Source organism: Sinohyriopsis cumingii, unplaced genomic scaffold, assembly GCF_028554795.1.
Source record: "Sinohyriopsis cumingii isolate HCF-2022 unplaced genomic scaffold, ASM2855479v2 utg000622l, whole genome shotgun sequence".
Taxonomy (NCBI): domain Eukaryota; kingdom Metazoa; phylum Mollusca; class Bivalvia; order Unionida; family Unionidae; genus Sinohyriopsis; species Sinohyriopsis cumingii.
In genome coordinates, this window is record NW_028315918.1 from 5,274,359 (window position 1) to 5,299,531 (window position 25,173).

At 33.8% G+C, this 25,173-nt stretch overlaps 1 protein-coding gene across 1 annotated transcript in view; it reads left to right on the top strand.

The window, feature by feature from the left end:
• Positions 1–24,878, top strand: part of LOC149773716 (uncharacterized) — a 113,245-nt gene extending 88,367 nt beyond the window's left edge. Inside the window, exons 16-22 of the mRNA XM_089946256.1 lie at positions 6,060–6,236; positions 10,184–10,359; positions 16,219–16,309; positions 16,733–16,849; positions 18,879–18,898; positions 21,010–21,070; positions 22,051–24,878. Coding sequence (XP_089802382.1) covers positions 6,060–6,236; positions 10,184–10,359; positions 16,219–16,309; positions 16,733–16,849; positions 18,879–18,898; positions 21,010–21,070; positions 22,051–22,247 — 839 coding nt within the window. The 3' untranslated portion in view covers positions 22,248–24,878. The remainder of the gene's footprint in view (positions 1–6,059; positions 6,237–10,183; positions 10,360–16,218; positions 16,310–16,732; positions 16,850–18,878; positions 18,899–21,009; positions 21,071–22,050) is intronic.
• The last annotated feature ends 295 nt before the right edge of the window (positions 24,879–25,173 follow it).

Below are 25,173 nucleotides of genomic sequence, written 5' to 3' on the forward strand. Positions count from 1 at the left end.
CGGATCGTTACGACGAACTATATTCTTGTAGATTACTTGGTGTAATTTCTATTTCAAGGTTTTAATCCAGCACAGATTCCTTTTCTCTCTCACTCCACATTTCTGCGTAGTTTGTCCTTCATGCATGAGATGGGGGGGGGGGGAAAGAAATCAGAAAGGATCGTGATGAAAATATGTACCATACTAAATTCATTTAAAAAATGAGCGCTATTAATACTTTTTATTGTTATTTTCATGCGTCACAAATGTTTAATGTGAGGAAATTCATCATTGATCTAGAATCAACTGTCGACGGTCGCTAGAATGTTTAATGTTTATATATGCGTATTATTGCGCCATGGGCGGATCACAGTTTGATATACCAATAGTACTGGTATATCAAATTGTTATATACCACCACTTTAAATGCCATGTTACTTTTAATGTATATATAAATAAAATTTTAACATCTTTTGTTATATTTTATATTGTTGTACCTCATGATTTTGGGAAGGTTTACTACCTATATATCTGCGCAGTTCAATTTCTCATTTGTTTCGACATTTGCGAGTAGTTGGCATAGCCATTATTGTGCTGATATGCCCTCCTCGTTTGTAGTATGTGGCATAAAAAGCCAGTCCACAGCTTAGAATTGTGTATTGATATCGTTTAGCAGCGAGAAGCAAGATAATTAGTACAACTGGTAAATTGGTGTGTCGCAAATGTGTGATCCTCAGTTTGATTTGAGGACTGATATTTGTAGTATTAGCGCGCTTAAGAAGACCCCTTCAATTGGCAACGAGGTCTGCCTTGAGCTCCATGGAAATAGGAAGAAGATATACCTGTCCCCAATGCCAAACTCTCTCTATTTATTTCACAATTTATCGCTCGGTCTTGATGTGAACTAGCATTGTTTTTAGACCACTGGCGTGTTACAATATGTACAGACCGCTCCGATGGCCTAGTGGTTAGAGCGTCAGCCTCGGAAGCGGGAGGTCGTGGGTTCGTATCCCGGCCGTGTCATACCAAAGACTTACAAAAATGGTAAAACAGCCGCCTCGCTAGATGCTCAGCATTAATAGGTTAGTGTTAGGACTGGTCGGCCTGGTATCAGTATAGTGTGACTGGGTGGGACATCATGCTACATGTCTGCATCATGATGCCCCAGTGCTAGACATCACTATAAACTGCCACACTGCAGACATCGTAGCAATATGACTGAAAAATTGTTAAAGCTACGTTAAAAATCCTAATCACACACACAATATGTACAAAAAATGTAGTTTCATGTCTGTACAGAGATTTTAAAAATTGTTAGACTGTGATACTTTTCGCTGAGTACATAAACGGGGCATGCATTCTTCCACCTCTCTAGTACATAAAGACATGTTTTCATTTATCGCCTATGCACAAATTATACCAATATAACAAGGTGAGTAAAATATATAAGGAACGAGAAATAAAGACACCTGTCAGTAATATTCAGTTGTATAGACCTTTACTTAATACCTCGGTCATCATTGATCTTAGTGATTTTTATTTGTCTTTTTAAATTAAAAAAAAATTCCATATCAGTACAGTATTTATAAGTTACACATACTACATGCGTTGCGTTAGAAACATTACTCATTATATTGTAAAACAAGTGGTTTTAATGTGTAAACAGTTGAGATCGGAGAAATTTATTAACTATAAATCGGAATCACCACCAATTTGACAAAAACAGTAAATTACCTTCTGTTGTACAAATTCAGCCTGTGTTATGTTTTCCCCATTATCTAGCCATAAAATGTTTCACTTTAACCGTCTGTTGGCTTTTTATTCGACTTGATTGCGGTTGTGTGTTGCCGCGGTTCCGATCAAAGTATAAAATGAGAGTAGTAATATGTGGCGATTGAGACCCGAACGGGAGTTAACATTATCCGGTAGGTTTACATTGGCGAGTGGGGATAATTCAGACTCAAACGTGAATATAACATTGATTTTTTAGAAATTGTTCCATTATTAAAAGTTGTTGACCTCAAATTGGACACAGTGGCTTCTAACGGGATAGTAGATGAGTGGGTGCTGGTCACTATAAACGAAGTATTGATGGTATAGTGTTATAGGATCCAATTTGTGGTCAACAACTTCAACTTCTAACAATGAAACAATGTCGCGTCAATATTTATAGTTTTAATATTATATTATTGAGGACTACATGCCAGATTGGTTGATTGATTCCGAACCAAATGTATTACCATCAGTAAATAATAATAATAATAATAATAATAATAATAATAATAATAGTAGTAGTAGTAGTAGTAGTAGTAGTAGTATGCGCTTGTGAAAGGCATTTATTAGGCGACGAACGTCAGTTATATCTGAAAAAAGTATTTTTATAAAAGACCAAATAATTTAATAATGAATGTTTCATTAACACCGGTAATGCCGATCATCCGAACCTATTAGGTAGGTAGGTAAGTAAGTTACAAATTTTTAAAAAAAGTTATATTCCAATGTGGGAAAACTACATTTGAAATATGTTTCTACTATGAACCGAGGAAGACTTCATCCTAACGTTATATTAATACAAGTTTAACCATTCCAATATGCATATACCAAAATGCTGCATATTTAGATAATGCTGCAGATTGTTTTGTATGCCAAATCAGGCATGTACTATTTTAACCAACAAGAGCAAATATTTTCCGAACAATTATAATTAACTATTCTCAATCTACATCTACACTTTATAATTGAAATATATTTACTATTGCATGCATGCTAATATAAATATGCATATAATACCGAAATACTGTCCGTACTTGCTTGTAAGTAAATTGTCCAGACCAAAAATATAGACACTGATCTGTCGTCACATAACGCGTCGAGAGATGAGGGTCAATATTGTTTGTAGTCCTAAAAGCAGTGGCAGGTCTGGTTCATTGCAGTTAATAATTGGACTCTACTTATAAATGTACGGTTCACATGTGTGTCATTTTATAAAGTGACCACATCTCCAAAGAGAAATTCAGTCATTAAATAAATCAATACAAATATCAATGCATATCAGCAATAAAGCACTAAAATATTTCACAAGTATATTATTTTTTTTAGAAGTAAACATTGAAGAGTTTCATCTCGACGTGTTTAAATATTTTCTTCCTCTCTTCAACCAAAACCATTTTCGCGTAGATAGTAATATACTTCGGGTCATGAACTTTCGGTCAGAACGGGCTCGTTTGGTGATAAGCCAACACCTAGCTCTGGCTGACAGATGCAAATACGTTTTGATGATACACATCTTGATAGCCACTTTCTTATATAACCAATGTAGAGGTTTTTGTTCGCGTGCGAAAAACGGTAGACTGGATACAAAGATGGTGACATTATATCCGCCATCTTGATTTTATATTTAAACTACAGCTAAACAAGAAAGTTCCATGTGTCCGCTTTATATCGACCTTGCGTACACTTTTGACAGACCAGTTACATCAAACGAGGATAAGAGGTAGAAGTGAAACGTGTTCAAGGTCAGTGAAATACATTACAATGTCCAAGGTATGTCTACCTTGCATGCAAATTTATCTGACACTTCCAAAGTATTCCTCCTTGTATGTAAATTGATCTGACAGTATCTGAATATCTCTACTGAACTGTGCACACTGATTTTTGAAAAGATGATTTGACCGTACCTTGGTATCTCTTTTTAATTGTTTCAATTGATTGCTGACAACTCGATCACCGCATGTAGCGTTGTGCTTTGGCCATGCTCTGACCACGATTTTGGTTCATTTTGATAATTGATTTTCCGTTTTGAAAACTTGATTGAAGTCCTGTAGCGTCGCTAATCTGACTAAATTGTAACCGGTCCCAACCCTCAGTGATAAATAAGTGGCAAGGTGGTAGATTGGTGAACGTACATGTGCATAAGCAAGTTAAATGTTCCCATACAGGAATTCAATATCAAAAACAAATAAAGTTAATTAAAAATCGATTATACTTTAACTTATATGGAAAGAACTTCAATTAAAAATAGATTGGCTAAAGTTTTCATCCTGTCTGCCTCAATAAATACTTCTTTCAAACGTACACATTTCCACATTTTGGGTCATGAAATTTCCGTCAGAACAGACTGGGATGGACAGACCGCCAAATCGTAACTCAGGACAGCCATGCTCTTTTAGTTGTCTAAATATTCATATTAATTGAATAAAGGGCCGTTCTGTTATGATTCAGGAAGAATGAATTTCTGTCATATAATGTAAGCGATGTTTTTGTTTCATTAACGTATACGAAAAACAAAACAAAAAAATTAACAAAATGTTGCAGGACATTTCCAGCTCAGTCATCTTTTACTCAGTCAGTTTGGTATTAAGACTGATACTAAACTTCTAGTATTCTCCAACCTTGATTGTTTTTACTTTCGTCTGTTCGGTATTAAAATGAACTAATATGTATGATAGGAAGAAGCATTGTAAAACATTAATTACAGTGTGTTCAATATTTCTCATTATCTCTCTTCATAATACATTAGAATGTTTGCTCATGCATGTTTACGTGTATGTATGTGTGTGTGTGTGAATGTGCGTGTGTGTGTGTGTGTGTGTGTGTGTGTGTGTGTGTGTGTGTGTGTGTGTGAAAGAGATAAAAAAATAACAATATAATGATATGATTTGCACGAGATGATAAAACTCCAAAAATATATATCCGAACGGATTGATATGTATTACTTTGAAAATGGAATAAAAATATCCTAAGCATATTTTACTGAAATAAGTGGTCATCCTTCAGAGCCAAAATCTCCAAATTGATGTCTGTTGTGGTTCCGCTTAGAAACCAATAATATCGCAGCTGAGACATTTTTGTTGTGATCTGAATTTACGGCAATTATAACAAGACATGCTTATGGATGGTAAATTATGGTACCACGACGCAAGCTTGTGCGCATATAAGAACATAACGAATGAAGTTAGCATTTGGAATTCATGCTACTCATTAGTCCTATAGATTAGAATTTTCAGGTGCATAAGGCCTGTAGAAACGGTGATTATCTATTCAAAGTTTCTCGAAAGTGTTCGATGTATTTGTTCATGGCGAAAAGCGAAGTATAACATTTTTGATAAAGACAACGCTAGAGACTCACAATGAACGGTTATGACTATTGTTTAATTTTCAAATAATACTATAGTCTACATGCCCTCAACGGGTATAAGGGCTTTATATCTAACGTATTGTAATAAGTTTGGGGTATGCGCCATTTGTATATACATCTCTCTTTTAAGGATTCATTGGATTTTCGTGATTACTTGTTTAATTATGGGAAGACGGTGTTGGGGAAAGTCATGAGCCCAAACAATTAGCCAGTTGCTACAAGCAAACGTCACAGAGTGCTCTGTTGATGAGATGTCATGATGGCATGGTTTAGTTTTGTGGTGAGGTCAGGTCAGAGCCTCCCAAGTGTCCCTTGAGCCAAGTAGTCCCTATTAAAATCTAACTGAGTGGATTGATTGTGTGTCTCCATGTGAAGTATTTGTGATAGGGACTGATAACTTGTACAATGGAATAATTAAGAAGCGACTGTTCCATTATCTGGAGACGCCTTTTATTGTTACTAAGATGGTAAATATGGTGTAGAGTTACAGGCGAAATGATACTTAAAATCATGATTTGACTAACCTAGGGTAAAGTATGAAAAATAATTCCATGTATTTCGTGTTTGAGTTGCATATTTTTGCGACATGAAATATTGGCGCTACGTTACGAAAATAAAATAAGGATAAATCATTCAGTCGTGAGGCTGGCATGTACTTGAGAAGTTGTGACGTAAATGTGTAAGTGTGACATTTGTGGTCATACATTGATTAGAGGAAATTTACTTATAGTCGGGACTCGTTAGAATTTTCAGCAGACACGGATTGTTGTCGGGAAGTCCTTCAAATAAGGGGGAAACAAATGACTTCTAGCAGGATTTACACCAGGGTTGAATTCGCTCGGTAGGGAGACCCCTTTGGCTTATTACAGTATAAGTATGTGTGCGAGCGTGCATGTGTGAGTGTCTTCTTGATAACTTGTACAATTGGCTTTACATAATGCAGACACACAGCAAGCTGGGGAAACATACTTTCATGGAGGAATTTGCCACGAAAACCGTACATCTCCGAGGAGGCCTGCGTTCCAGTCAATGGAAACAAGACTTTCCACTTTCGGCAAATTCCCAAACATCAACGGAATTAACATCAGAGATTTGGCAAATGCTGGGTTCTATTATACAGGTAAAATGAGGAATACATGTTGTTGCATCTTTAGGACATGTTAGTAAGAGATATTTTTAAAAAGTAATAGTTAAAAAATAAAAATTAACAATATCCAATCGCAACATATAACAGTTGTATGGAAATATATCCTGTGATGTACATTCAGTCATTTTCAGCTTGATGTACATGACCGGAAATGACACATTTAGGCTATTGCTTTAGATAACTAAGATAGATAATTTGTCCTGAAACATCCCTCATAATATCTGAACTGTTTTAATCGACGTCACTCGAAGGAAACGGAAGTGAGATTTGTGTTTGGTATCATTTGCACGCTTATAGATTATACGTTTAAAATTTGTCAGTTGCATGTTAAGTTTTCAAATATATATATATATATATATATATATATATATATATATATATATATATATATATATATATATATATATCACAATGTCGTTTGGTTATGAACATTTGATTCCAAAGCATCATCAACAGAGCTACATATATAGTTGATGTAAAAATAACATTTATGTTCATATTGTTGACTAGAATGACCAAAACGAATTACAGGTGAGGTTTTCCATTACATATTGTATGACATTCGAGTATTTATAAACACTTAAAAAATCATATTGCCAAATTATGCATTCTCCTCAAATGTTTTGTTTTCAGTTTAAAAATATAAACTTTACAACATTTGCAATCTAAAACAGCCCTCATCATATGCATTTTCCAACATCTTGCAGAATATTACGGAAAAAATTAATTCATGCAGTACCCACATTTATTTATCGAGTTTGTTCGACATTTAGATGCCACCATATTAATTAACAGTAATATAAGCAACAATGTATCCATAAATACAACAACAACGATTTTGGCAAACAATAACATAAACGCCTTTACTCTTAAATCACAGCTTGCTCGTCAGTTCCAGGCGTAATATAGATTTGTGTCGTATATCATATTTAAAGCGTCTTGCTGATCAAACAGAGGTGGTGCTCATTCAGCGTATGAGAAGGTTCAAGAATATCAGCAGTATTCATCCCCCTTTACTTTTCATTCTCCTCTTGTTATTTATTGTTATTGACTGCAAGTTCAGTCACTTTTACCAAAAGGATTTATCTTAAACTAGTTTGATTTTTTATAACTAGACCAGGATAGAATTACAGATTCTAGAAGCTTTCATTCACCAAGTTTGAATCACATGGGACAGAAAATTTATTCTGGATTTCATCAGCAAGTGTTATTTTCACTCAGTTTTATTTCTAACATTTTCCGTGGGTACTTTTTTTTATTTGCCCATACGTATTAGTAACGCTGCCTCCTTTTCTCCAGAACTGTGTCCTTTCAATGTAGGTGGAACGCATCTGTGTTAACAAGTTATTGCTTTGTGTGCTTAAAAGCAGATAGTACATGCGTTTTCCAACTTTCTAGTACGTGAATTTAATTTTTAAAACGTTACACAGAGTTGCTTCTTTTGACGAGTAAAAGATGCATATAGAAGAATTTCGGGTTGACTTTCACAATGAGTACACATTTGCACTGTAACGTTTTCTAGCTGCACACAACTTAAGATGCAGATATTGCTGAAAAAGGACGATACCATAATGAATCAACTTTGAATGTCCTGTGCATTAACTAAGTTGCTAGAATGCCGTACCATTAAAATTGTAAACCATTTAAAGAATAAAACCAACAATTAACAATTGAAACATACGTCATTAATTATATAAGATGACACTAATTCTCATTAATGTAAAAGAAGAAGACATTATAGTTTTCACTTCCTACTAAGAACAAAGTGGTGTTTTTTTACTGCATGTTATATCTGATGTCATTATGTTATGGTTATTATCGATGGAATAAATATAAATATGAGTGCACATGGATTTAATGGCTGTATACGTAATTCCCAAGAAACATTCGCTAACAAGTAAATCATATTTTTCTTATAAATGGATAACTTACATTCATCCAACTAAAATCCATCCAGTGAAAGCCAGACCATTCGGTTGCATGCCGTACTACTCATTCGAATGATGTCTGCCACATACCTCGTCCTTCGAACACAAGATATCTACAATTGATATTTACTCAGCTCGGTTAGATTTAGTTGTGACGAAAACTTGAAAAAGTTCGATTCATGCATTAGCAGAACGTGATGGTGTCAGGTTAATTAACATGTAGAATGCAAGTTATTTACCAGATTGCGTTGAGGAGGTTTCACCAACGAGTCTGTTCTGACCAAGATTTCATAATCCAAAATATGTTCGTGTTTATGCACATAAATTGTTTTGGTCACACTAGATAGGAAGAGAAACACCTTTAATGAATTTATTTCTAAACCTGCTTAATTGTTACCTCTAAAATGAAGTTTTATTATCTTTCTTCATTCATTTCCTGGTTACAATTATCTTTGTTACTTACATGCTGTCTTACCTCATTTAATTGGCTTGGATAAGACCTGTTTTCACTTTCGTCGGAATATCGTTGTCACCCGATTGCGACCAAACTGTCAAAACTGTCAACAAATGATTACAGAGAACCTTGTAATAGTCATGCCAAAAGACAGCACTGGTCGACATCTCTGTTGTAGCATACTTTTATCAATACATACGAGAACAGTAACCACAGGTTTTTTTATGTCAGTACTACCGGTTGGGGATGGGTTTAAATATGCATGTCATCAGCATAGCGGATGGCAGGTCCTTCTTTATGATCAATATAATATTTAACCATACAAAACCAAACGGTTTTTTTTAACAGGTATTTGTATTACGACGGTGAACCCATACTTTTCTAACGTTGACTGAGCTAAATTTAAGTGTCATAATGTCCAGAAGTTTGTTTTCGGCTTTAGCTAAACGATCCACTTTCACGTATACCAACTTCAGATGTGAATAGTAATCGTTTGTAAAACTTGAGGTTATGTGTTGGAAATGTTTAAGCACAGATGTCAGAGAAAATAAGAAAGAAATGTAGTCGCTGTCATGTCCTTTCCAGTTCATTAGTTCTTTTTTATTTGTATTAAAGTTCAGGATATATCAGGGCCCTTGTATAATGTTCGAATAGACGTTGTGGGTTTGATGTATATATGTGTTCTTCCTCATTGACACATATAATGAATACTCACCCCATGACATATATATATATATGTCATGGAGTGATATATATATATATATATATATATATATATATATATATATATATATATATATATATATATATATATATATATATATAATGTAATAAACTGGATAAATGAAAAGTGGTTTACGTACTTTTTTATAAAATAAGCAGAAAACATAACTGTTGGTTATTATCCAAGACAGTAATATTTTTACCAATATTTTGTATCATACAATAATGCAAGAGTCTTCCATGTGGTAAAGATAAAACCAAAGTCGATCTCACTATAATCATAACATTAGAGTTTATTATCTGCACTACTGCAACATGATTTCGACAAAAAAGGAAATTTAAAGGGCGATTTATTAATTATTTTATCATTTTCTCTGGTCTTTCAAAGAATAGGAAGAAAACTTTTACCTTTCAATCTTCCTTGTTTTAGTCTGAATGAGGTGATAAGATATATCCATGTCTGTGTTTTTCACCAGAAAAGAAAATCTCAACACTATAATTACTTCCCCTATTTTGGAGGTATCTAAAACGTACGTATATACACAATCAAGTTTAAAACAAACATAATAAAACCAACAAGTCCTATCATAAAAATGGATATTTCACATACATAGATAAATACATACATACATACATACATACATACATACATACATACAATCAAAACATTCCAACAATCTCTTCGTCATTCAAACACAACAAAGACCTCTTTTAAATATATGTCAGGTGAAACAATAGGTTTATTAACTTCAGTGTACATAAAGGATAAATCCATTTCAGATAAAGTACTTTTAAGTATAAATATTAAATTCCAGGCATAAATGACAAAGTCTACTGCTTTTGGTGTGATGTTGCTTTGCATGGGTGGGAGTATGGTGATGATCCTTACAGGAAGCATGCAAAATACAATCCAGACTGCTATCATCTTAGACTTGTTAAAGGTCAAAGATTCGTCGCATATGTACAAGAGAAAGAAAAGCAAAACCATCGAGTAATGGCCTCTCTCTCTCTCTCTCTCTCTCTCTCTCTCTTGTAGTGAGTATATTGACAGTCGAGCTTCTGAAATGTGTGGTTTCAGGCTTTTAAATAGATGTCGTCCTTCCGTCCGAACATAAGAAGTTTTACTGAAACCACATCAACTACTTCTTGATAGTAATGCTATACGTATTCATACCATCTTTTAATCAAATGTTGCTCCTTTGATATAAAACGTGGTCGTGATAATGTAACAGCTGCTATGAAAAGGAAGATCGATTAACTGGAAGGTTAGTGAGTAGCACTGTGTTTCCACTTCAAACATGTAAACATGCAATAATAACAACAAAATGAAAAATGAATAACTTTCGCGGAGAGCGCTCGGTACATATTTTTATTACCTTAATTCACGGGAAAGCTGGATGATCATAAATTTAAACGGCGCTTTTCACAACTGACCTTTACTTGTGTTTAACATAGTCTTCTAGCGGCTGGGTCCCACTCCTCCTCCCCCCCCCCCCCCAAAAAAAAAGAAAGAAAACAAAGAAACAAACAAAACACACTAAACGACAAAACTGAAGCGTAGTTTACTTGCATGTACAGTATGTAGCTAGTGAATGCAGTTTCTTTACACATTAACAGCGTATATATGTAAGCATATTGTCTTGCCGGCTGTTGGATATATGTGACTTTAAAACATTACTAAATAACACTCTTCCTTTGTATGACCTAAAAGGCTATACATGTTGCATTAATACAAACCTTTAGACACATACCCTACGACATGGGTCTCATTTTGCAATAAAATGAAATGTTTTGAGTAAGTATTCATCCCCACTGCTAACGTGAGGAGTATACCCCTAGCATTGTTTCCCTCTTTGTCAGTATTTGCAAACGTTTCAAACATCAACGTAAAATATTGGGTTTAGAACAGTCTTAATAGCGTTTCCTGTTTTTTATTTGTTTTTCGTGGAGTTATGATAGTATTGTATGGTGATTAGAAATGTTCATGTGATGTCCTATAATCACAGTTAGAATATTGTCACCAGTGTTGTCTAAAGCACCAAACAAAAAGTCTAAAAGAGAAATAAAAAGAAACCAAGCTTTGTTCATTCTTTTGGTATACCCTCCTCGAATTCAGCAGCAAAAGAAATTTAGATATCAAAATCTTTTCGAAGATTTAATAGTGGGCGACGTTCACATTGAATACTTTGAAATATATACAAATCTAACTCCGGCGGTTACAACAATTACAAGCATGTCAGAATCAAACCCAATTTCAGCCAGTCCATTGTAAATTTATATATGGAACCTTCCAGACTGAAAATCTCCATTAGGTAATAGTTTCCATTATTCATATTCTGTATCCACTGGAAATACAGAGTGTTAAAAAAAATAACATTCAAGGAAATGGAGAATTGAATTTATTGTGATATATTGGATTGCATTATTGTGATCCAACCAAAGGCTGTTGGCACATCACCAATTTAAGGGCCACCACAAGCACATCAGCACTTTCAAATGCTAGATTTATTTTGGATTTCCACTAAAGTTTATTCAGAACTTTAATCATTTGGACTTTTGCCTGTATTTCTATGATTATTTGGAATTTAATTCGCAATACCGTAAGTTCTTTTTTAATTTTCAATCTGTATTGTAGGGAAATTAATCATTTGTTGAGTTTTACAAAGCTTGTTTCTTGTAACTCTTTGCAGCTGCTTATTTAAAAACCACAAAGTCGTAATACGCTAAAATTCAAGACGACTTCATTCACAAAGGCGATGATCGAAAAAAATCGAAAATAGTTTTAAAATTAAGATAACCGTCTCAAAGCAATATATATCTCAGCAAGCCTAAATTATCTCAAGTTGAAATACTTCTCTCACAAACTTATATCTCAGTAGTAAATCATTTATGTCAACAATCCGTTGCGACTTTCTATTTTATTACCTTGCTCTTTATTGAATTGAACTTTACTCTTGTTATTGTTTTGCATCCAACGGTTCACGGTCCTTAATTAACTTTTTGAGACTTTTTATTGTCTTCATATTAGTGTTTAAAATGCAAACCTCGTCTGAATACTCAACACTGAGTATTCAAGCATCATACACTAAGTTGGGCTTATTTAATACGTAAGTCATTTAGCGTTAATTAACAAGGCTAATCTAGTCCACAAGTTAGTATTTTAGTATCTACATAAGGTATATTGGTCATACATTAACAGATATCTCGACTTGATACAAATGAACGTTTCGAAGGCATTTTTGTGAATTTTTATTACAACAGTTGTGCAAATAAACTCAATTGACCTTAATCACAACATGTTATTATCTACGTTGATATCCGTACTATTTTATCTTATTGTTTGATGTATTCAGAAAGGGTATATACCTTCAACCATACAAAACGTGCATGTCCTTATGAAATAAATATGCAAGAATGGATGTATATAGGTATGTATATAAGTATGCATGCATGTATGTATAAATATATCATTGCCTATGTGTGCATATGTGTGTATATTTGTACGTGTGTAGTCAGAGTACACAAGTGAGAAAATCCATATATATATATATATATATATATATATATATATATATATATATATATATATATATATATATATATATATATATATATATATATCAGCCGTTTTCCTGCAAGTCTTTTCATCGCAGTGCAATCCATTTGAATATCGATACTATATGAGGCAACAATTCTCATTTGTACTATATTGGTTTAATTATTTCTGCGTGCGAATATTGTGTCCTTTTTTTACTTTTCTTTATATTACTTTCTGGTTTGAATCTTGTATTGGCTCAATTGGAAAAGTCAATGCTTTTTTCTTACTTTACATAGTAAAAGCGACATTGTCAAGTTTCATGTCTAGGTTAATTGCTGTGTTTATTAATTTGTCTGGCTTGGACTGAATATTGTTGAAAGTGGGATCATGTTTCAGACGTATCCTGAATTTATTTGAACATTATTAGCCATTTTTCATCTTTCTCTTTAATTAATATAAATGACACATACAATAATTTTCTTATGTCTGTATATTCCCATGGTGGATATATCGGATGCACTCACAAGCAATGTACATTGCTTTTACCATATTTTTTTCACAGTTGTCTCCAAGATTCAAACCTATGTTGGCACGTCCATACTTTTCGGGTATAATTGTTCACTTACATAGCGTTCAGTAGATTTAATATATCAGTATTTCGTAAACTTGCCGGAAAAAATATTTGTGAATTCTCCTTTGGTCTTTTCAAATAATTACCTCGCGACCGTATCAAATGTCATTGTTTTATCCTAAATCAGTACAACCAAACCAACCAGGATTCTCATCTTTGTTACATAACCCATGAATATTGATCTAGAGCAGTGCAGGGTTCTGGTTTTGTGTTACCATGCACTGGCTACCAGACCGGCTAGCAAATGAAAATATTAAATACGATCAAATAAGTTGTAGGATATTAAAATATCACTATTATCATACGGGATGCCTCCTATTCATATATATATATATATATATATATATATATATATATATATATATATATATATATATATATATATATATATATATATATCTTACGTGCTAATGACATTGAAGCTAACAGGAGTTCACGCATGAGAACCACATAGTTTGTAATGTTTATAGTCAGGTATGTACCATAAGATTGACCGTATGCGTAGTGTGAAACAAATTCGATGTTACTACGTGATTGGATAGATACATTCTAACAGAATGTTCAACCATCAATCCATCTAAATAGACAAAGAAATATCAGTGGCTTAGCTATGGATTTCAAAGTTAATTTCCCTTGGGTTGATAATATTTTGAAAATAATGATTTGCCAATTCAATTGTGAGTTCGACCGTAGTTCAAGCATCTAATCTTGGGTGTACATAAAATGTTCCAATGAAAAGGTATCTTCTGTTAAGAATTATTTCAGCTCAAAGGACTTCAATGTTTGGCAATGTTAACGTGTTCTTTTGAAGAAAGGGATCTCAAAGTTTTTAAATACATAGCTTCGCGGTAACTAATATTTTATAGCCTTGATAAAACAAACTTAATAGCAAATAGTTTTAACCATACTTGGTAGATCATATTTCAACTACACGGCCATCTCTACATCTTCCTGACATTAGCCTTAAATAATATTCACATTAGTAAAAAGTATTTAGATTACTTTCAGATCCAAACATCAGCAAGCAGAGTCTCGACAATATCTACTCCAGGTTACTTAAAGAAGTCACTAGCATATTATCGCTGTGTTTATCCTAAATGTTTAATCGTTCATTCCAATCGTCATATTTTCGAGTGGTGTGGAAAGAAGCCAATGTTACATTGATTCATAAAAAGAGGACAAAAATGTTGTTTCAAATCACAAACCGTTTTCGCTGCTAAACTGCTGGAGCAAAACATTTTAAATATTCTGCCTTCAACTTATAAATTTCCCACAGTCACTATCCTAATTAGTTACCATGAGTTTGGTTTTACCACAAAAGATTTGGCTCCCTTACAACTGTGCGATATGTACACTATTGTCTGCAAAGCGATCGATGAAGCCAAATAAATTAGAGTAGTAGTTTGTAATATTAGTACTCTATTCGAAAACCTACGATACACAGGTTTAATTCAGAAGCTAACAATAACTGAAAGTGATGAAGGACTTTCGGAATGGTTTAAAACTATCTTTCAAACAGGATGCAAAACGTTGGTAGAGAAGGATGTACTTTAGACCAACAACATGGCAAGACTGGGCTGCCTCAGAGATATATACTTGTACCACTGTTAATTTTAATTTACATTAATGATATTGTCAGTGATATACAGTCCAGTATAAACGGTTTGCTGATGATATATCACTGTTTATTATCGTTGAGGATCAAATCATGGCTGCTGGTGTTTTGAATGACGATATTCTTAAAATCAGTATGTGGGTTCATCAATGGTTAGTTGATTTTAACCTTAACAAAATTGATTCAATGACCATCTCCAGGAAATGGCGAAAGGAACATCATCCACGTTTGCTAGGAAAGCCACTTCCCATAACCACTTACGCCTAACTCCAGATGAAACCTATACTAACTGAGGTAAAGTTAAACTTTCGCCATTGCCAACACGTTTTTACTTTTCGTATTCGTTTTCCAGCTGTTGTTTTACAAGTATATGGTAAAATGTTTCCGCTGTACATGATTATTAATTACTGTACGACATTATTACAATATTGTATGTACGACTTCACTTTAATACCACATTAACATATTTTAATGTTTACAATATTATGCCATCATTACTCATATCAGTCACATAAAAATAATAGCAATTTAAATGAAGAGAGAGCTGGTAAAAAGCTTATGCTTGTTACTAAATCCACTCTATCTCATGTTCTGTTTTATTTACTTTCCATAATGACTACTGCAAAATAAACGCTTTTAAAAGCAAAGTTCTGTTCAAAGAAGTAGATATGGTCGTATGAAGCATGAGTTGTTAATTTGTGGTCTACTCATTTTTTTTATCGCGTGAAGTGTATCCGACAAAAAAGTCAGATCCTATTGATCAACTATTTATCGAATAAGAAAAACAACCATACACTACATCGTGCTCCTTTTCATTATACTGTTCCAATCTTGATTCTTGTGCCATCTAATTAAGTCCAGAGCTCATCATTATATCTTAATACTGACTTCCAGCATCATTGTCTATTTAAGTATTCAAACAGATTACCTCTAATTGCATTGATTCACAATATCGGTTTATGCTAGTTACATTTTCCAAATGACTCAACCATTCCAAACATCGGTCTCTAAGACGTTACATCACGCTCGACATAAAACAAATATATTAATATCCTATGAATTTTAGTCACATGATGCAACATCAGCGACAGCCAGAATGTCATCACGACTGGAAGATATACCTAGAAGACCAGATGAATCGAATTTTGGAGCACAAAGTAAGGTTATAAACTTCATAGTTCATTGCCGATATCATTTACACTAATATTGCAACAGTACCGTTTTTCACATTAAAGGTCCCAAGATCGTCTTTCATGCCACTATATACAATAAGGCCCGCATTTTTTAGATCATCTGATGTTTGAATTTTGAAATGTGAATGTTCAACCTCTCCTTCTGTTAATGTTAAGGTGAAATGTATCAGTAATGTCATTAACAGAGTTAGGGTATGTATAGTGGTTTCATTTTAAGAAACAAGTATTACTTAATTAACATCCTTTTAGATCAAAGATTTTACAATACTAAAATACTTTGATTGTCTTAGTTACTCAATCAAATTATGCTTGAATTACAACCAGTTAGAATAAGTATGCAATGCGAAGTTAATTTCTATCTCATTTAATAATTTTCAATTTTGAAAGAAACAAGAGGACAAGAGACCGATCCGGATATGAATAAACCTGCAGTTCTGACAGTATTAGAGTTCGGGTATTCTACGAAAAACGTGAAGATGGCTATCATGTCACTGAGGAAGAAAGGTATCCTAATATGCCCATTTAACTGCATATGCATTAAAACGTTTGTTTATTTTATGTTTAAAAGTCTTAAGTGGCCGATAAATAATTAATTTAAGAAATCAAAAGTGAAACATGTTTTGATGAACTTTCAATAATTCTTCGTTATTTTTTGTAAATTTATATATGTATGTATTAAATCAAAAGGAGAGTATTTAATATACATTACACTGCCTTCTCCCCCTCCCCACTTCCCCTGCGCTAATAAATTATATAGGACGATTTGATTAAATTGATTCATTTTGCTACTCAGTTTAGAATGTTTAAACTTACAACAATAGCTTTCTTTTTTTTTGTAAGAGCCTAAAATGTTTATTATAATTATGAAAGTGATAATAATCAGCTACAGTTCAACTATATCTGAACAGTCATGATATTAGTATTGTTTCGACGGTACAAAAGACAAAGAATTTGCAATGTGCGCAGTTTATGCAAACAACTTTGGAATACTAAACACTTGCCTCGAATAAAGAAAAACCTATATAGAGATATAATGAATCAACAAATTGGCAACGAACATTCCAGATAGGTTGAGGTGCAATCTAACAAAAAAAAATTAAATATTTTCAGCGGCATTAAAAAATTCAAAGCATTATTTAAAAATAAACCATCTTTACCTAGAAGCCTTGGCAGCACAATTGTCCTAAGTGTGACTATGAAGCATTCCGAGAGGGATCACAATAAATCTCTTTGGCGAGAAATTCAAGAGAATACGTTTCCAATGTCTTGGCGCTGATTAATTTAAACGGAAGTTTTTTTTATATATATAAAATGATAGCATCATTCATGTGATCGTGCTTTATACAAATTTGTATAAATGTATTACTCGAAATAAATGAATTGTTAAAATCGTATTGTTAGTGATGTTGGGTTATATTAATACCCAAGACATATAATGCGGTTGATTACGAGTTCGTTTCGCGGGAGTTTTGAATTGTTTTTTATTTCTTCCCACGGAACATTCATTACATTTATGAGAACTGAATATGATGTACACATTGCACTTTGGTGAGAATTTATATCACTCACTTTTACTTCACTGCATTGACAATACAGTTTTGGATTCGGATTTGTGTGTTTTATGGCAAATATTTAGCACACATAGGCTATATATGGTGGCTAATACATCTGCTGAAGAAATTAGTATATCCACTATGACCAGCTTCAGTGATTTACATCCAGGAGAGAGAGAGAGAGAGAGAGAGAGAGAGAGAGAGGAAGACATAGAGACACGCATATGGAAAGAGTGAAAGAGAATTATAGAGAAAAAATAAGGATATGTATTGTCACCGAACGAAATGTATTTATCATTCATGATTGCTATGTCTTTGAGAGAGGTATAATCGCACATAATCGTGGGCAATCTCTTCGTTTCACCGTGTAAGAGTAAATTCCTCATGTGCAATAAAGTTGTTATGCTGAAGTCATTTTTGCTTATATTTTGTATTATTTAGAGGCAACTGACTAACCTGTACAAAACAAATCAATATCAACAAAGTATAAACCGTTTATGAGAAAGAGTGTCAATATTAACATCCATAAAGACCCTTGAATGCATAATGTTTGTGATTAAAATGTTTTATATTCAACAGTTTTAGTCATATCGCTACAAAGTCTGCAGTGTGTCAGTTTATAGTGCTGTCTAGCCCTCGTGCATCAATTACCAGACATGTAGCACCATATCCCACCAAGTCACATTACACTGGCACCAGGCCCATTTGTCTTAACACTAACTTCGCCATGCGGAGCGGCAAGCGAGGCAGCTGCTAGAAAATATTTGATAAGTTTCTGGTTTGACTCGGCCCGGGTTCGAGCCGCGACCTCCACATCCGAGGTGGACGCACTAACTAACTAGATATATATAGAGAGATAGAGAATTACAGTCCCATAATGATACAAGAATTTACTTAATATTACTAGCAGAATGTTTACAAATACCATTATATTATATTGTCATACAGGTTAGAGAATTCTTAATTCGTATTCTTTGGAGATTTGAAGCCAGGTCCTCAGGTAAATGACACACATTCCCTTAACGGAATGCATCAACCCCACACCATTTCCATCATGCACAAATCACCAAAAAAGTGATGCTGCAGAGTCGTTGGTATATGCATTCATGCGTACAAGACACATTCGCATGTTGACCTAGTAATTAATTCTTATCCAAGTATACAGTCATTCCGGATTCCTAAGACATAATTTAAGGTATATGTAATTAATTAGTGAAACTTATTCCACCAGACAGAAAGGAAAGTGCTATCCCTGGATCCTACAGGAACATACTTGATAATACTTGCAGAGTTGTTACAAATACAAATACTGGTTAGAGAACCTTTAATTCGAACTGTACGGAAATTCGAGCCTAGTTCGGCAGGTATACGGCACCAATCGCCTTGCATGCACGTATCAACCCCCGTGCCTTGAACAGTATTATGTAGTTTTAGGTGGTGTTAGGTGTGATGGCTATTGGTTGCTTTTTTTCAAAATCATATGGAGAACTCTATTCTAGTAGCCTGGAATTGATCCCTTATAACATTCAAATTTGGTGGAAAGCGAGTACATAACATTACTTTTCCATAATTGCAAGTGGACAATCTCCAGAGCAAGAAAAAATTTTAAACTTATTATTCTCCTTAATACAAACAACGCTGCTGAAGAAACGATCTTTTACAATGGTCACACACAATGTTTTGCTCAGAAGAGATTGAAAGATCATCTAATCAAGATGTCATGTATAATTAACAATTAGTGTCTAGGAACTTTGATTCAGGTTCTTCATTTATTAGGTCTTTATCATATTTCAGTTTGATTGATGTCTTTCCTCTACAGAAAAAAAAAAACAACACTTGCACATTAAATCTTATAGTGACGAATTCCTGAAGTGACGTATGTAAAGCAATGTTTATCGCTCTTAAAGGAGATTTACTACGCAATCCATCTGACCTTCTGGGAGCAAAATAGGACTACATATCACTTTGTATTACTCCGTTACTGATGGTTGTTTGAATAATTCAAGATTATCCACAACTTACGTATTTTTTAATAGAATATACAGGTGGCGGCAATTCCATTTCTAACACACTAGTCTGTCAATGATGATAAGGGAAAATACTCTAGAAATATTAACATTTGTTCGTTTTGCTATGTAAACATTAGATTACTTACAAAATATTTCATTAGCCAAAGATTGATTTGTAGTTGCCTTGTTAGTTGAGTGAGGAATAAGTCATCCACTGTACCTGGAATCTATTTTCATGTTTCATTATTTGATATGGAGACTCGTTCTGTTTGAGCATTTATCTTTCCTGGCTTGATCATGTTATAAAAGGACCCATAATATATAGAGCAGATTCAAAGTGAAAAATATCAAGAAATTATGACATGCCATGTGATTTAGTCTAAATGACTCTAAGAGTTTATTAATGTATGGGCCTCGAATCAAGTCGGAATTGCATATTGTACTACTGCTTAAAAAGGAAAACAAACCACTTCCCTTACTGCACCTAAAAAGCACTGGCCTGTTTCCCTTACTGCGTGTTAGTACTGTAACCCTCCACCCACCCCATGCCCCATCACCTCCCACTGACAGCTTTTCTTAATACACCCCACTTCTGTATAAACTAAGCAATAAAAAAGCTATCTTATTTCCCTCAATACATATTACAGCTTCATAAAATACGAGACAACTTTACTTATTACTGCATAAGCACAAACTCTGAAAACAAAACTAAACAATACCAAGACAACTTTCTTATACTATTGCATAAAACAATACCCCAAACCCCACACGAAACAGCTGCCTTTACTATTGCACTGAACACAATCGAAACACTATACCGCTTCCCTTACAACTGCATAGAAACTAAAAATCAAATCAGGCTTTTCACTTTTCAAAGATATTGTCCAAGCACGTATTTAGAATTATATGGGCAATATTAGCATTATTTTGGAAATTTTTGGATGGAAATGTAATGAGAGTAACAACACCTTATTATATTTGATACAGATTAGTGTGTATAACTTCATAAATTTACTATATTTCTGATGTACAATTTGATACATTTGATATGTTTTCTATATAAAATATAATACATTTTTATCATTTTTTATGTACAATTTAGGTGCTGAAGACCAGGTTAAGAAATCCACTGTCAAACTTGAACTTTGAACTGACTCTAGAACGTAAGTCAGCTCGAATATCTAAGGGTGTCTAACAGACAGAATTTGAGTCATTTCCGTCATTGTAACATAAACAATTATGTAAAGGTATTGTACGCACTGCATACTAATGAATTCTTGCGTCTTGTCGGCACAATGTATGTGAGGGTATGTTAGAAAAGGCGTGCCCGGGAAGCGCAAAGCGGCACCGGAATCATGAAATGAAGCGTCAGTTATACACTTTTGTCACACTCTGCCCAGAGTTTTTTTTTTTTTTTGCTGGACTGTCCCCGAGGGCCTATTAAATGTTAGCCATACACTTTATTTGTAATAATCTGTAGAGTTAAAGATTGGCTTATTTCAATCAACTTTAGAATTTAGTATACATAGGTTATTTATATTTCCGAAAAAATATAAACCAATCTGTGGGTATAAGTTACCCGTCGATAATTTAGTGATCTTATTTATTTACCAAATTCATACTGGAATAATAGTTTTAGTTTAAGCGAGTGGGTCGAAAGGATCAAGTATATAATTTTCAAGGATTGTCACCGAAACTGGTTCCCAGAAGCTAAATGGAAAATCCCATGCAGTGAGGCAATTTTGTCAGCCATCCTTGTACAGTAGTCCGCAGAGATTTCTGCTCTTAAGGTTAGGTGGCTACAGTTGGCTGTACATCAATCCTCCATGTTTCGTCTATCGTCATTCTGCATACTCTCTAACCGTTGCATCCGGCTATGTTGTGATGGTTTGTGACATTGCGAATATATGTTTTGGTAGTCTCCAAGGGTTCACAGCACAAAAAAATGTATTGGCAGAAGCTATTTTCCTATTGAATCCAAAGATGTGCGTTATGAAGTTGCATTATTGATGTCATCTAGCATTATTTTGATCCTTAATTTATATGATACAGGTAAAATGTCTGTTCTTAAGATTAATTAATTAATTTTAATTAATTTTTAAGTTGCATTCCGGTTTTGCAACGTCCCTTATATTTGTTGCAGAGTGTGGACGCCTGCTGGAAGAGAACAAGATGCTAACTGCAATTGTGATGTGTAAACACTGCAGACAAAGACAACGAAATATATTACTACTTCCATGCACACACTTCTGTTTGTGTGATTTGTGCTCAAAGGATGTCTCCAACTGCCCTGTCTGTTCGACACCAATCAGGGAAAGTGTCAAAACGTACATTGCGTGAGATATATTAGAAAAGATATGTTAGATAAGCAATCAAAGACATAATTTGGAAGTTGCTCACAATGCTACATTACCGACAAGTGTGTCATCCGTGAGGATCATAAGCTCATTGTGGATCTTTTAAGATGAGTGATATCCTTTCCCAAAAGACTTGGCTCCATAGTGAAATAAAAACAGAAATGTGCAGTTAGTATCAACAGTACAAAGGAAGTGCATATACAAGTTAGGTGTAGCGGCATCTCGACTTTCAGATTGTGCCATTTTAAGAAACCTGATAAGAGAATCTAAGAGTTCAAGTGTGTACAAAGTGTTGTCTCATATACAAAAGACTGAATCGACATCCTACATCAGCTAAAGACAAAAAAGGCGTAGTATCTATCTCAGCTCTACAAAATTAAACAAGCGGAAAGAGACACAAGAAGAAGAAAGTGTTGATAAGAATGCAAAACAAACAACGTATCCAGTTCAGAGGGTATATATGACGTTTAGTAACATTTCAGTTCAGACACTAAACATACGTTTTTGAGAATGAAAATTGCACATAGGTCTTCCGCTGGAGTTCTGTATTTGTATTCACTTATGCATATGTAAGGTTAATAGGGAAGAAAAGAACTTAAAAAGGAACAATTTGAGCAATATCATAGTGAACAATTCTTTGCCTATGACTTTTTTTCGTCCTTAATTTGAAAGTCAAATTTGCGCCATAATGGTCAGAATTGTTCTCTTGTATCCTATCTAGCAGCATAGAGATCATTCTTTCACTCACATTAGCGAATTGGTTTATGAACACTGTCTATTACAATTACAATAGAGGTTTCATCTCAGTATTCATTGTTAGCAATTTAATGTCCTTTACAAATCTATCAATTGAATTTACTCTTGTGCAAACAGACTCAGTATAGTCTCTCACCTCCCCACCAGGAAACAAAACCAAAATGAGTTGGAATGACGCACTAACTTAAGCCCCCCAAAAGTGATCACATGATTCCCTCACAAATGCTTATGTCTTGTTTAGCTTTCCATAGCGTATGCCACAATGCATACATTTATTAATCGGACTGATAAGTGCAGCGAATCATTCAGAATTAAGATTTTATTTGAGGGAAAGTATACTTGCCTATGTTTGCGCTACATCAAGTTCAATTCTTGTTTGCTTTTTATACTGCATATTAAATTGGCATCAATGCTTAATGGGGCGAACACTATTGTGAGCATAACCATTACTGTTCATTGAATTATTTATTAATGTGCGTAAAGCAGCGGCAAATATGCTACGCATTCTATCCTTCCAAATTGCACATTGCACCTAGAATGAAAAAGAATTTAACAAAGATGGTGCTTCTGCATTTTCATTTGCTTAGATCTTCACGATAATAGAGCCACTGACTGTTGTTGTTCCCATATTCGCCGATCCTTGATTGGAAATATTACTATCTTTCCCAATGCAGAGGCTCTCCTAGCACGTTTTACTTTATATATAAGCTAATGTCTGTGACCTGTCTCAAGTATCAGTTTACCATAATTCAGAAAAGTTATATTCAGTGCATACTGATTTAAAACTTATATTTTTTCATCAACCTTACTTGTGTATTATCGATATGCCAGGATTCAGCTTGTTTCAGCGTACCCATTCACGACAAATCTCTGACCCGCTTCATGTGTACTAAATCTGTAAACCAGAAAATCACTTCTTTAGCAAATGCATTTATGACAAAAATGATATATCTCAGACAAATAGAACATTTTTTTTAAGAATAAAATAGTCTGATCATGGGACATAAGTGATACAATTTACGTTTTTGCGCTGATCGACAGAGAACCATTTACTGGTATCGTAAAGTTTTATTTACATATAGAAGTTATTCTTGGATAAATACGACGATATTCTGCACAATGGAGGGATGCTGCAGTCTTTGATGAGAAGTCTACAGTGTGAATCTTTGTCTTAATTTAACGGTCCTGAATGGATCTGATTTGTAACCTAAAGGCTGAGCACTTTTTGCGAATTGCAATCATATTTTTAGAAATGAAAGCTATGAGTTGCAGTATCTTTGTCTGTCCAACTATTTACCAAGTCACACTAGAGACAAGCGGAATATCTTTACTCGTAACATATATCCTTTAGCACTAAATTTCCACAAGCTCCTTTTTCTATGCAATTTTTCCGCTCAAAAAAATAGAAATAAAATAATACATGAAAATAACCTTCATTAGAGCGTATGTTAAGCATATAAAATCTTTGTGACATTTTGCAGAGAGTATGTTTGATCTCGAAAAACAACTTTTCAAACAGGAAATGTCGATAATGTGCAATACAATAGTACAATATCAACAATTCATTTTTCTCTATCAACTGTCAGTTGTTTCCCTTCATTGACTGCAACGTAATACATTTTAACTGAGCAAGACATGTGCTCATTATATCTTCTTTTTATTATACCATTATATTATATAAGTATGTTTATATCCATTTATTTATTTATGTATCTCAAAGCTTGTTATCTGACTCAAAATGAAAATCAATTATATTTTGGATATTTGCTTCGATGAAGGTTATTATCTGATTCTGTTTAGAAGAGGGAATATGAGATATATGTAATCTTGCCAATATGTGTAGTTTTGTTTTCTTTTTATGTTGTTGTTCATTTTCAGTAAAAATTATTTGTATAGTAAAAAAGACACTCTCTGTTATTTTTGCAAAGAGCAATGAGCGAAGTTCTGAATGAACAATGTCTTGTTGTAAAAGAAACTCTAGCTTTTCAAGATATGAAAGGGAGAAAAACATAAATACATGACATCATAACATTATTATTAAGAAGTCCCCACTTTTGGTATATATATATATATATATATATATATATATATATATATATATATATATATATATATATATATATATAGTCATAAACACGTGGCCATTCTTTACT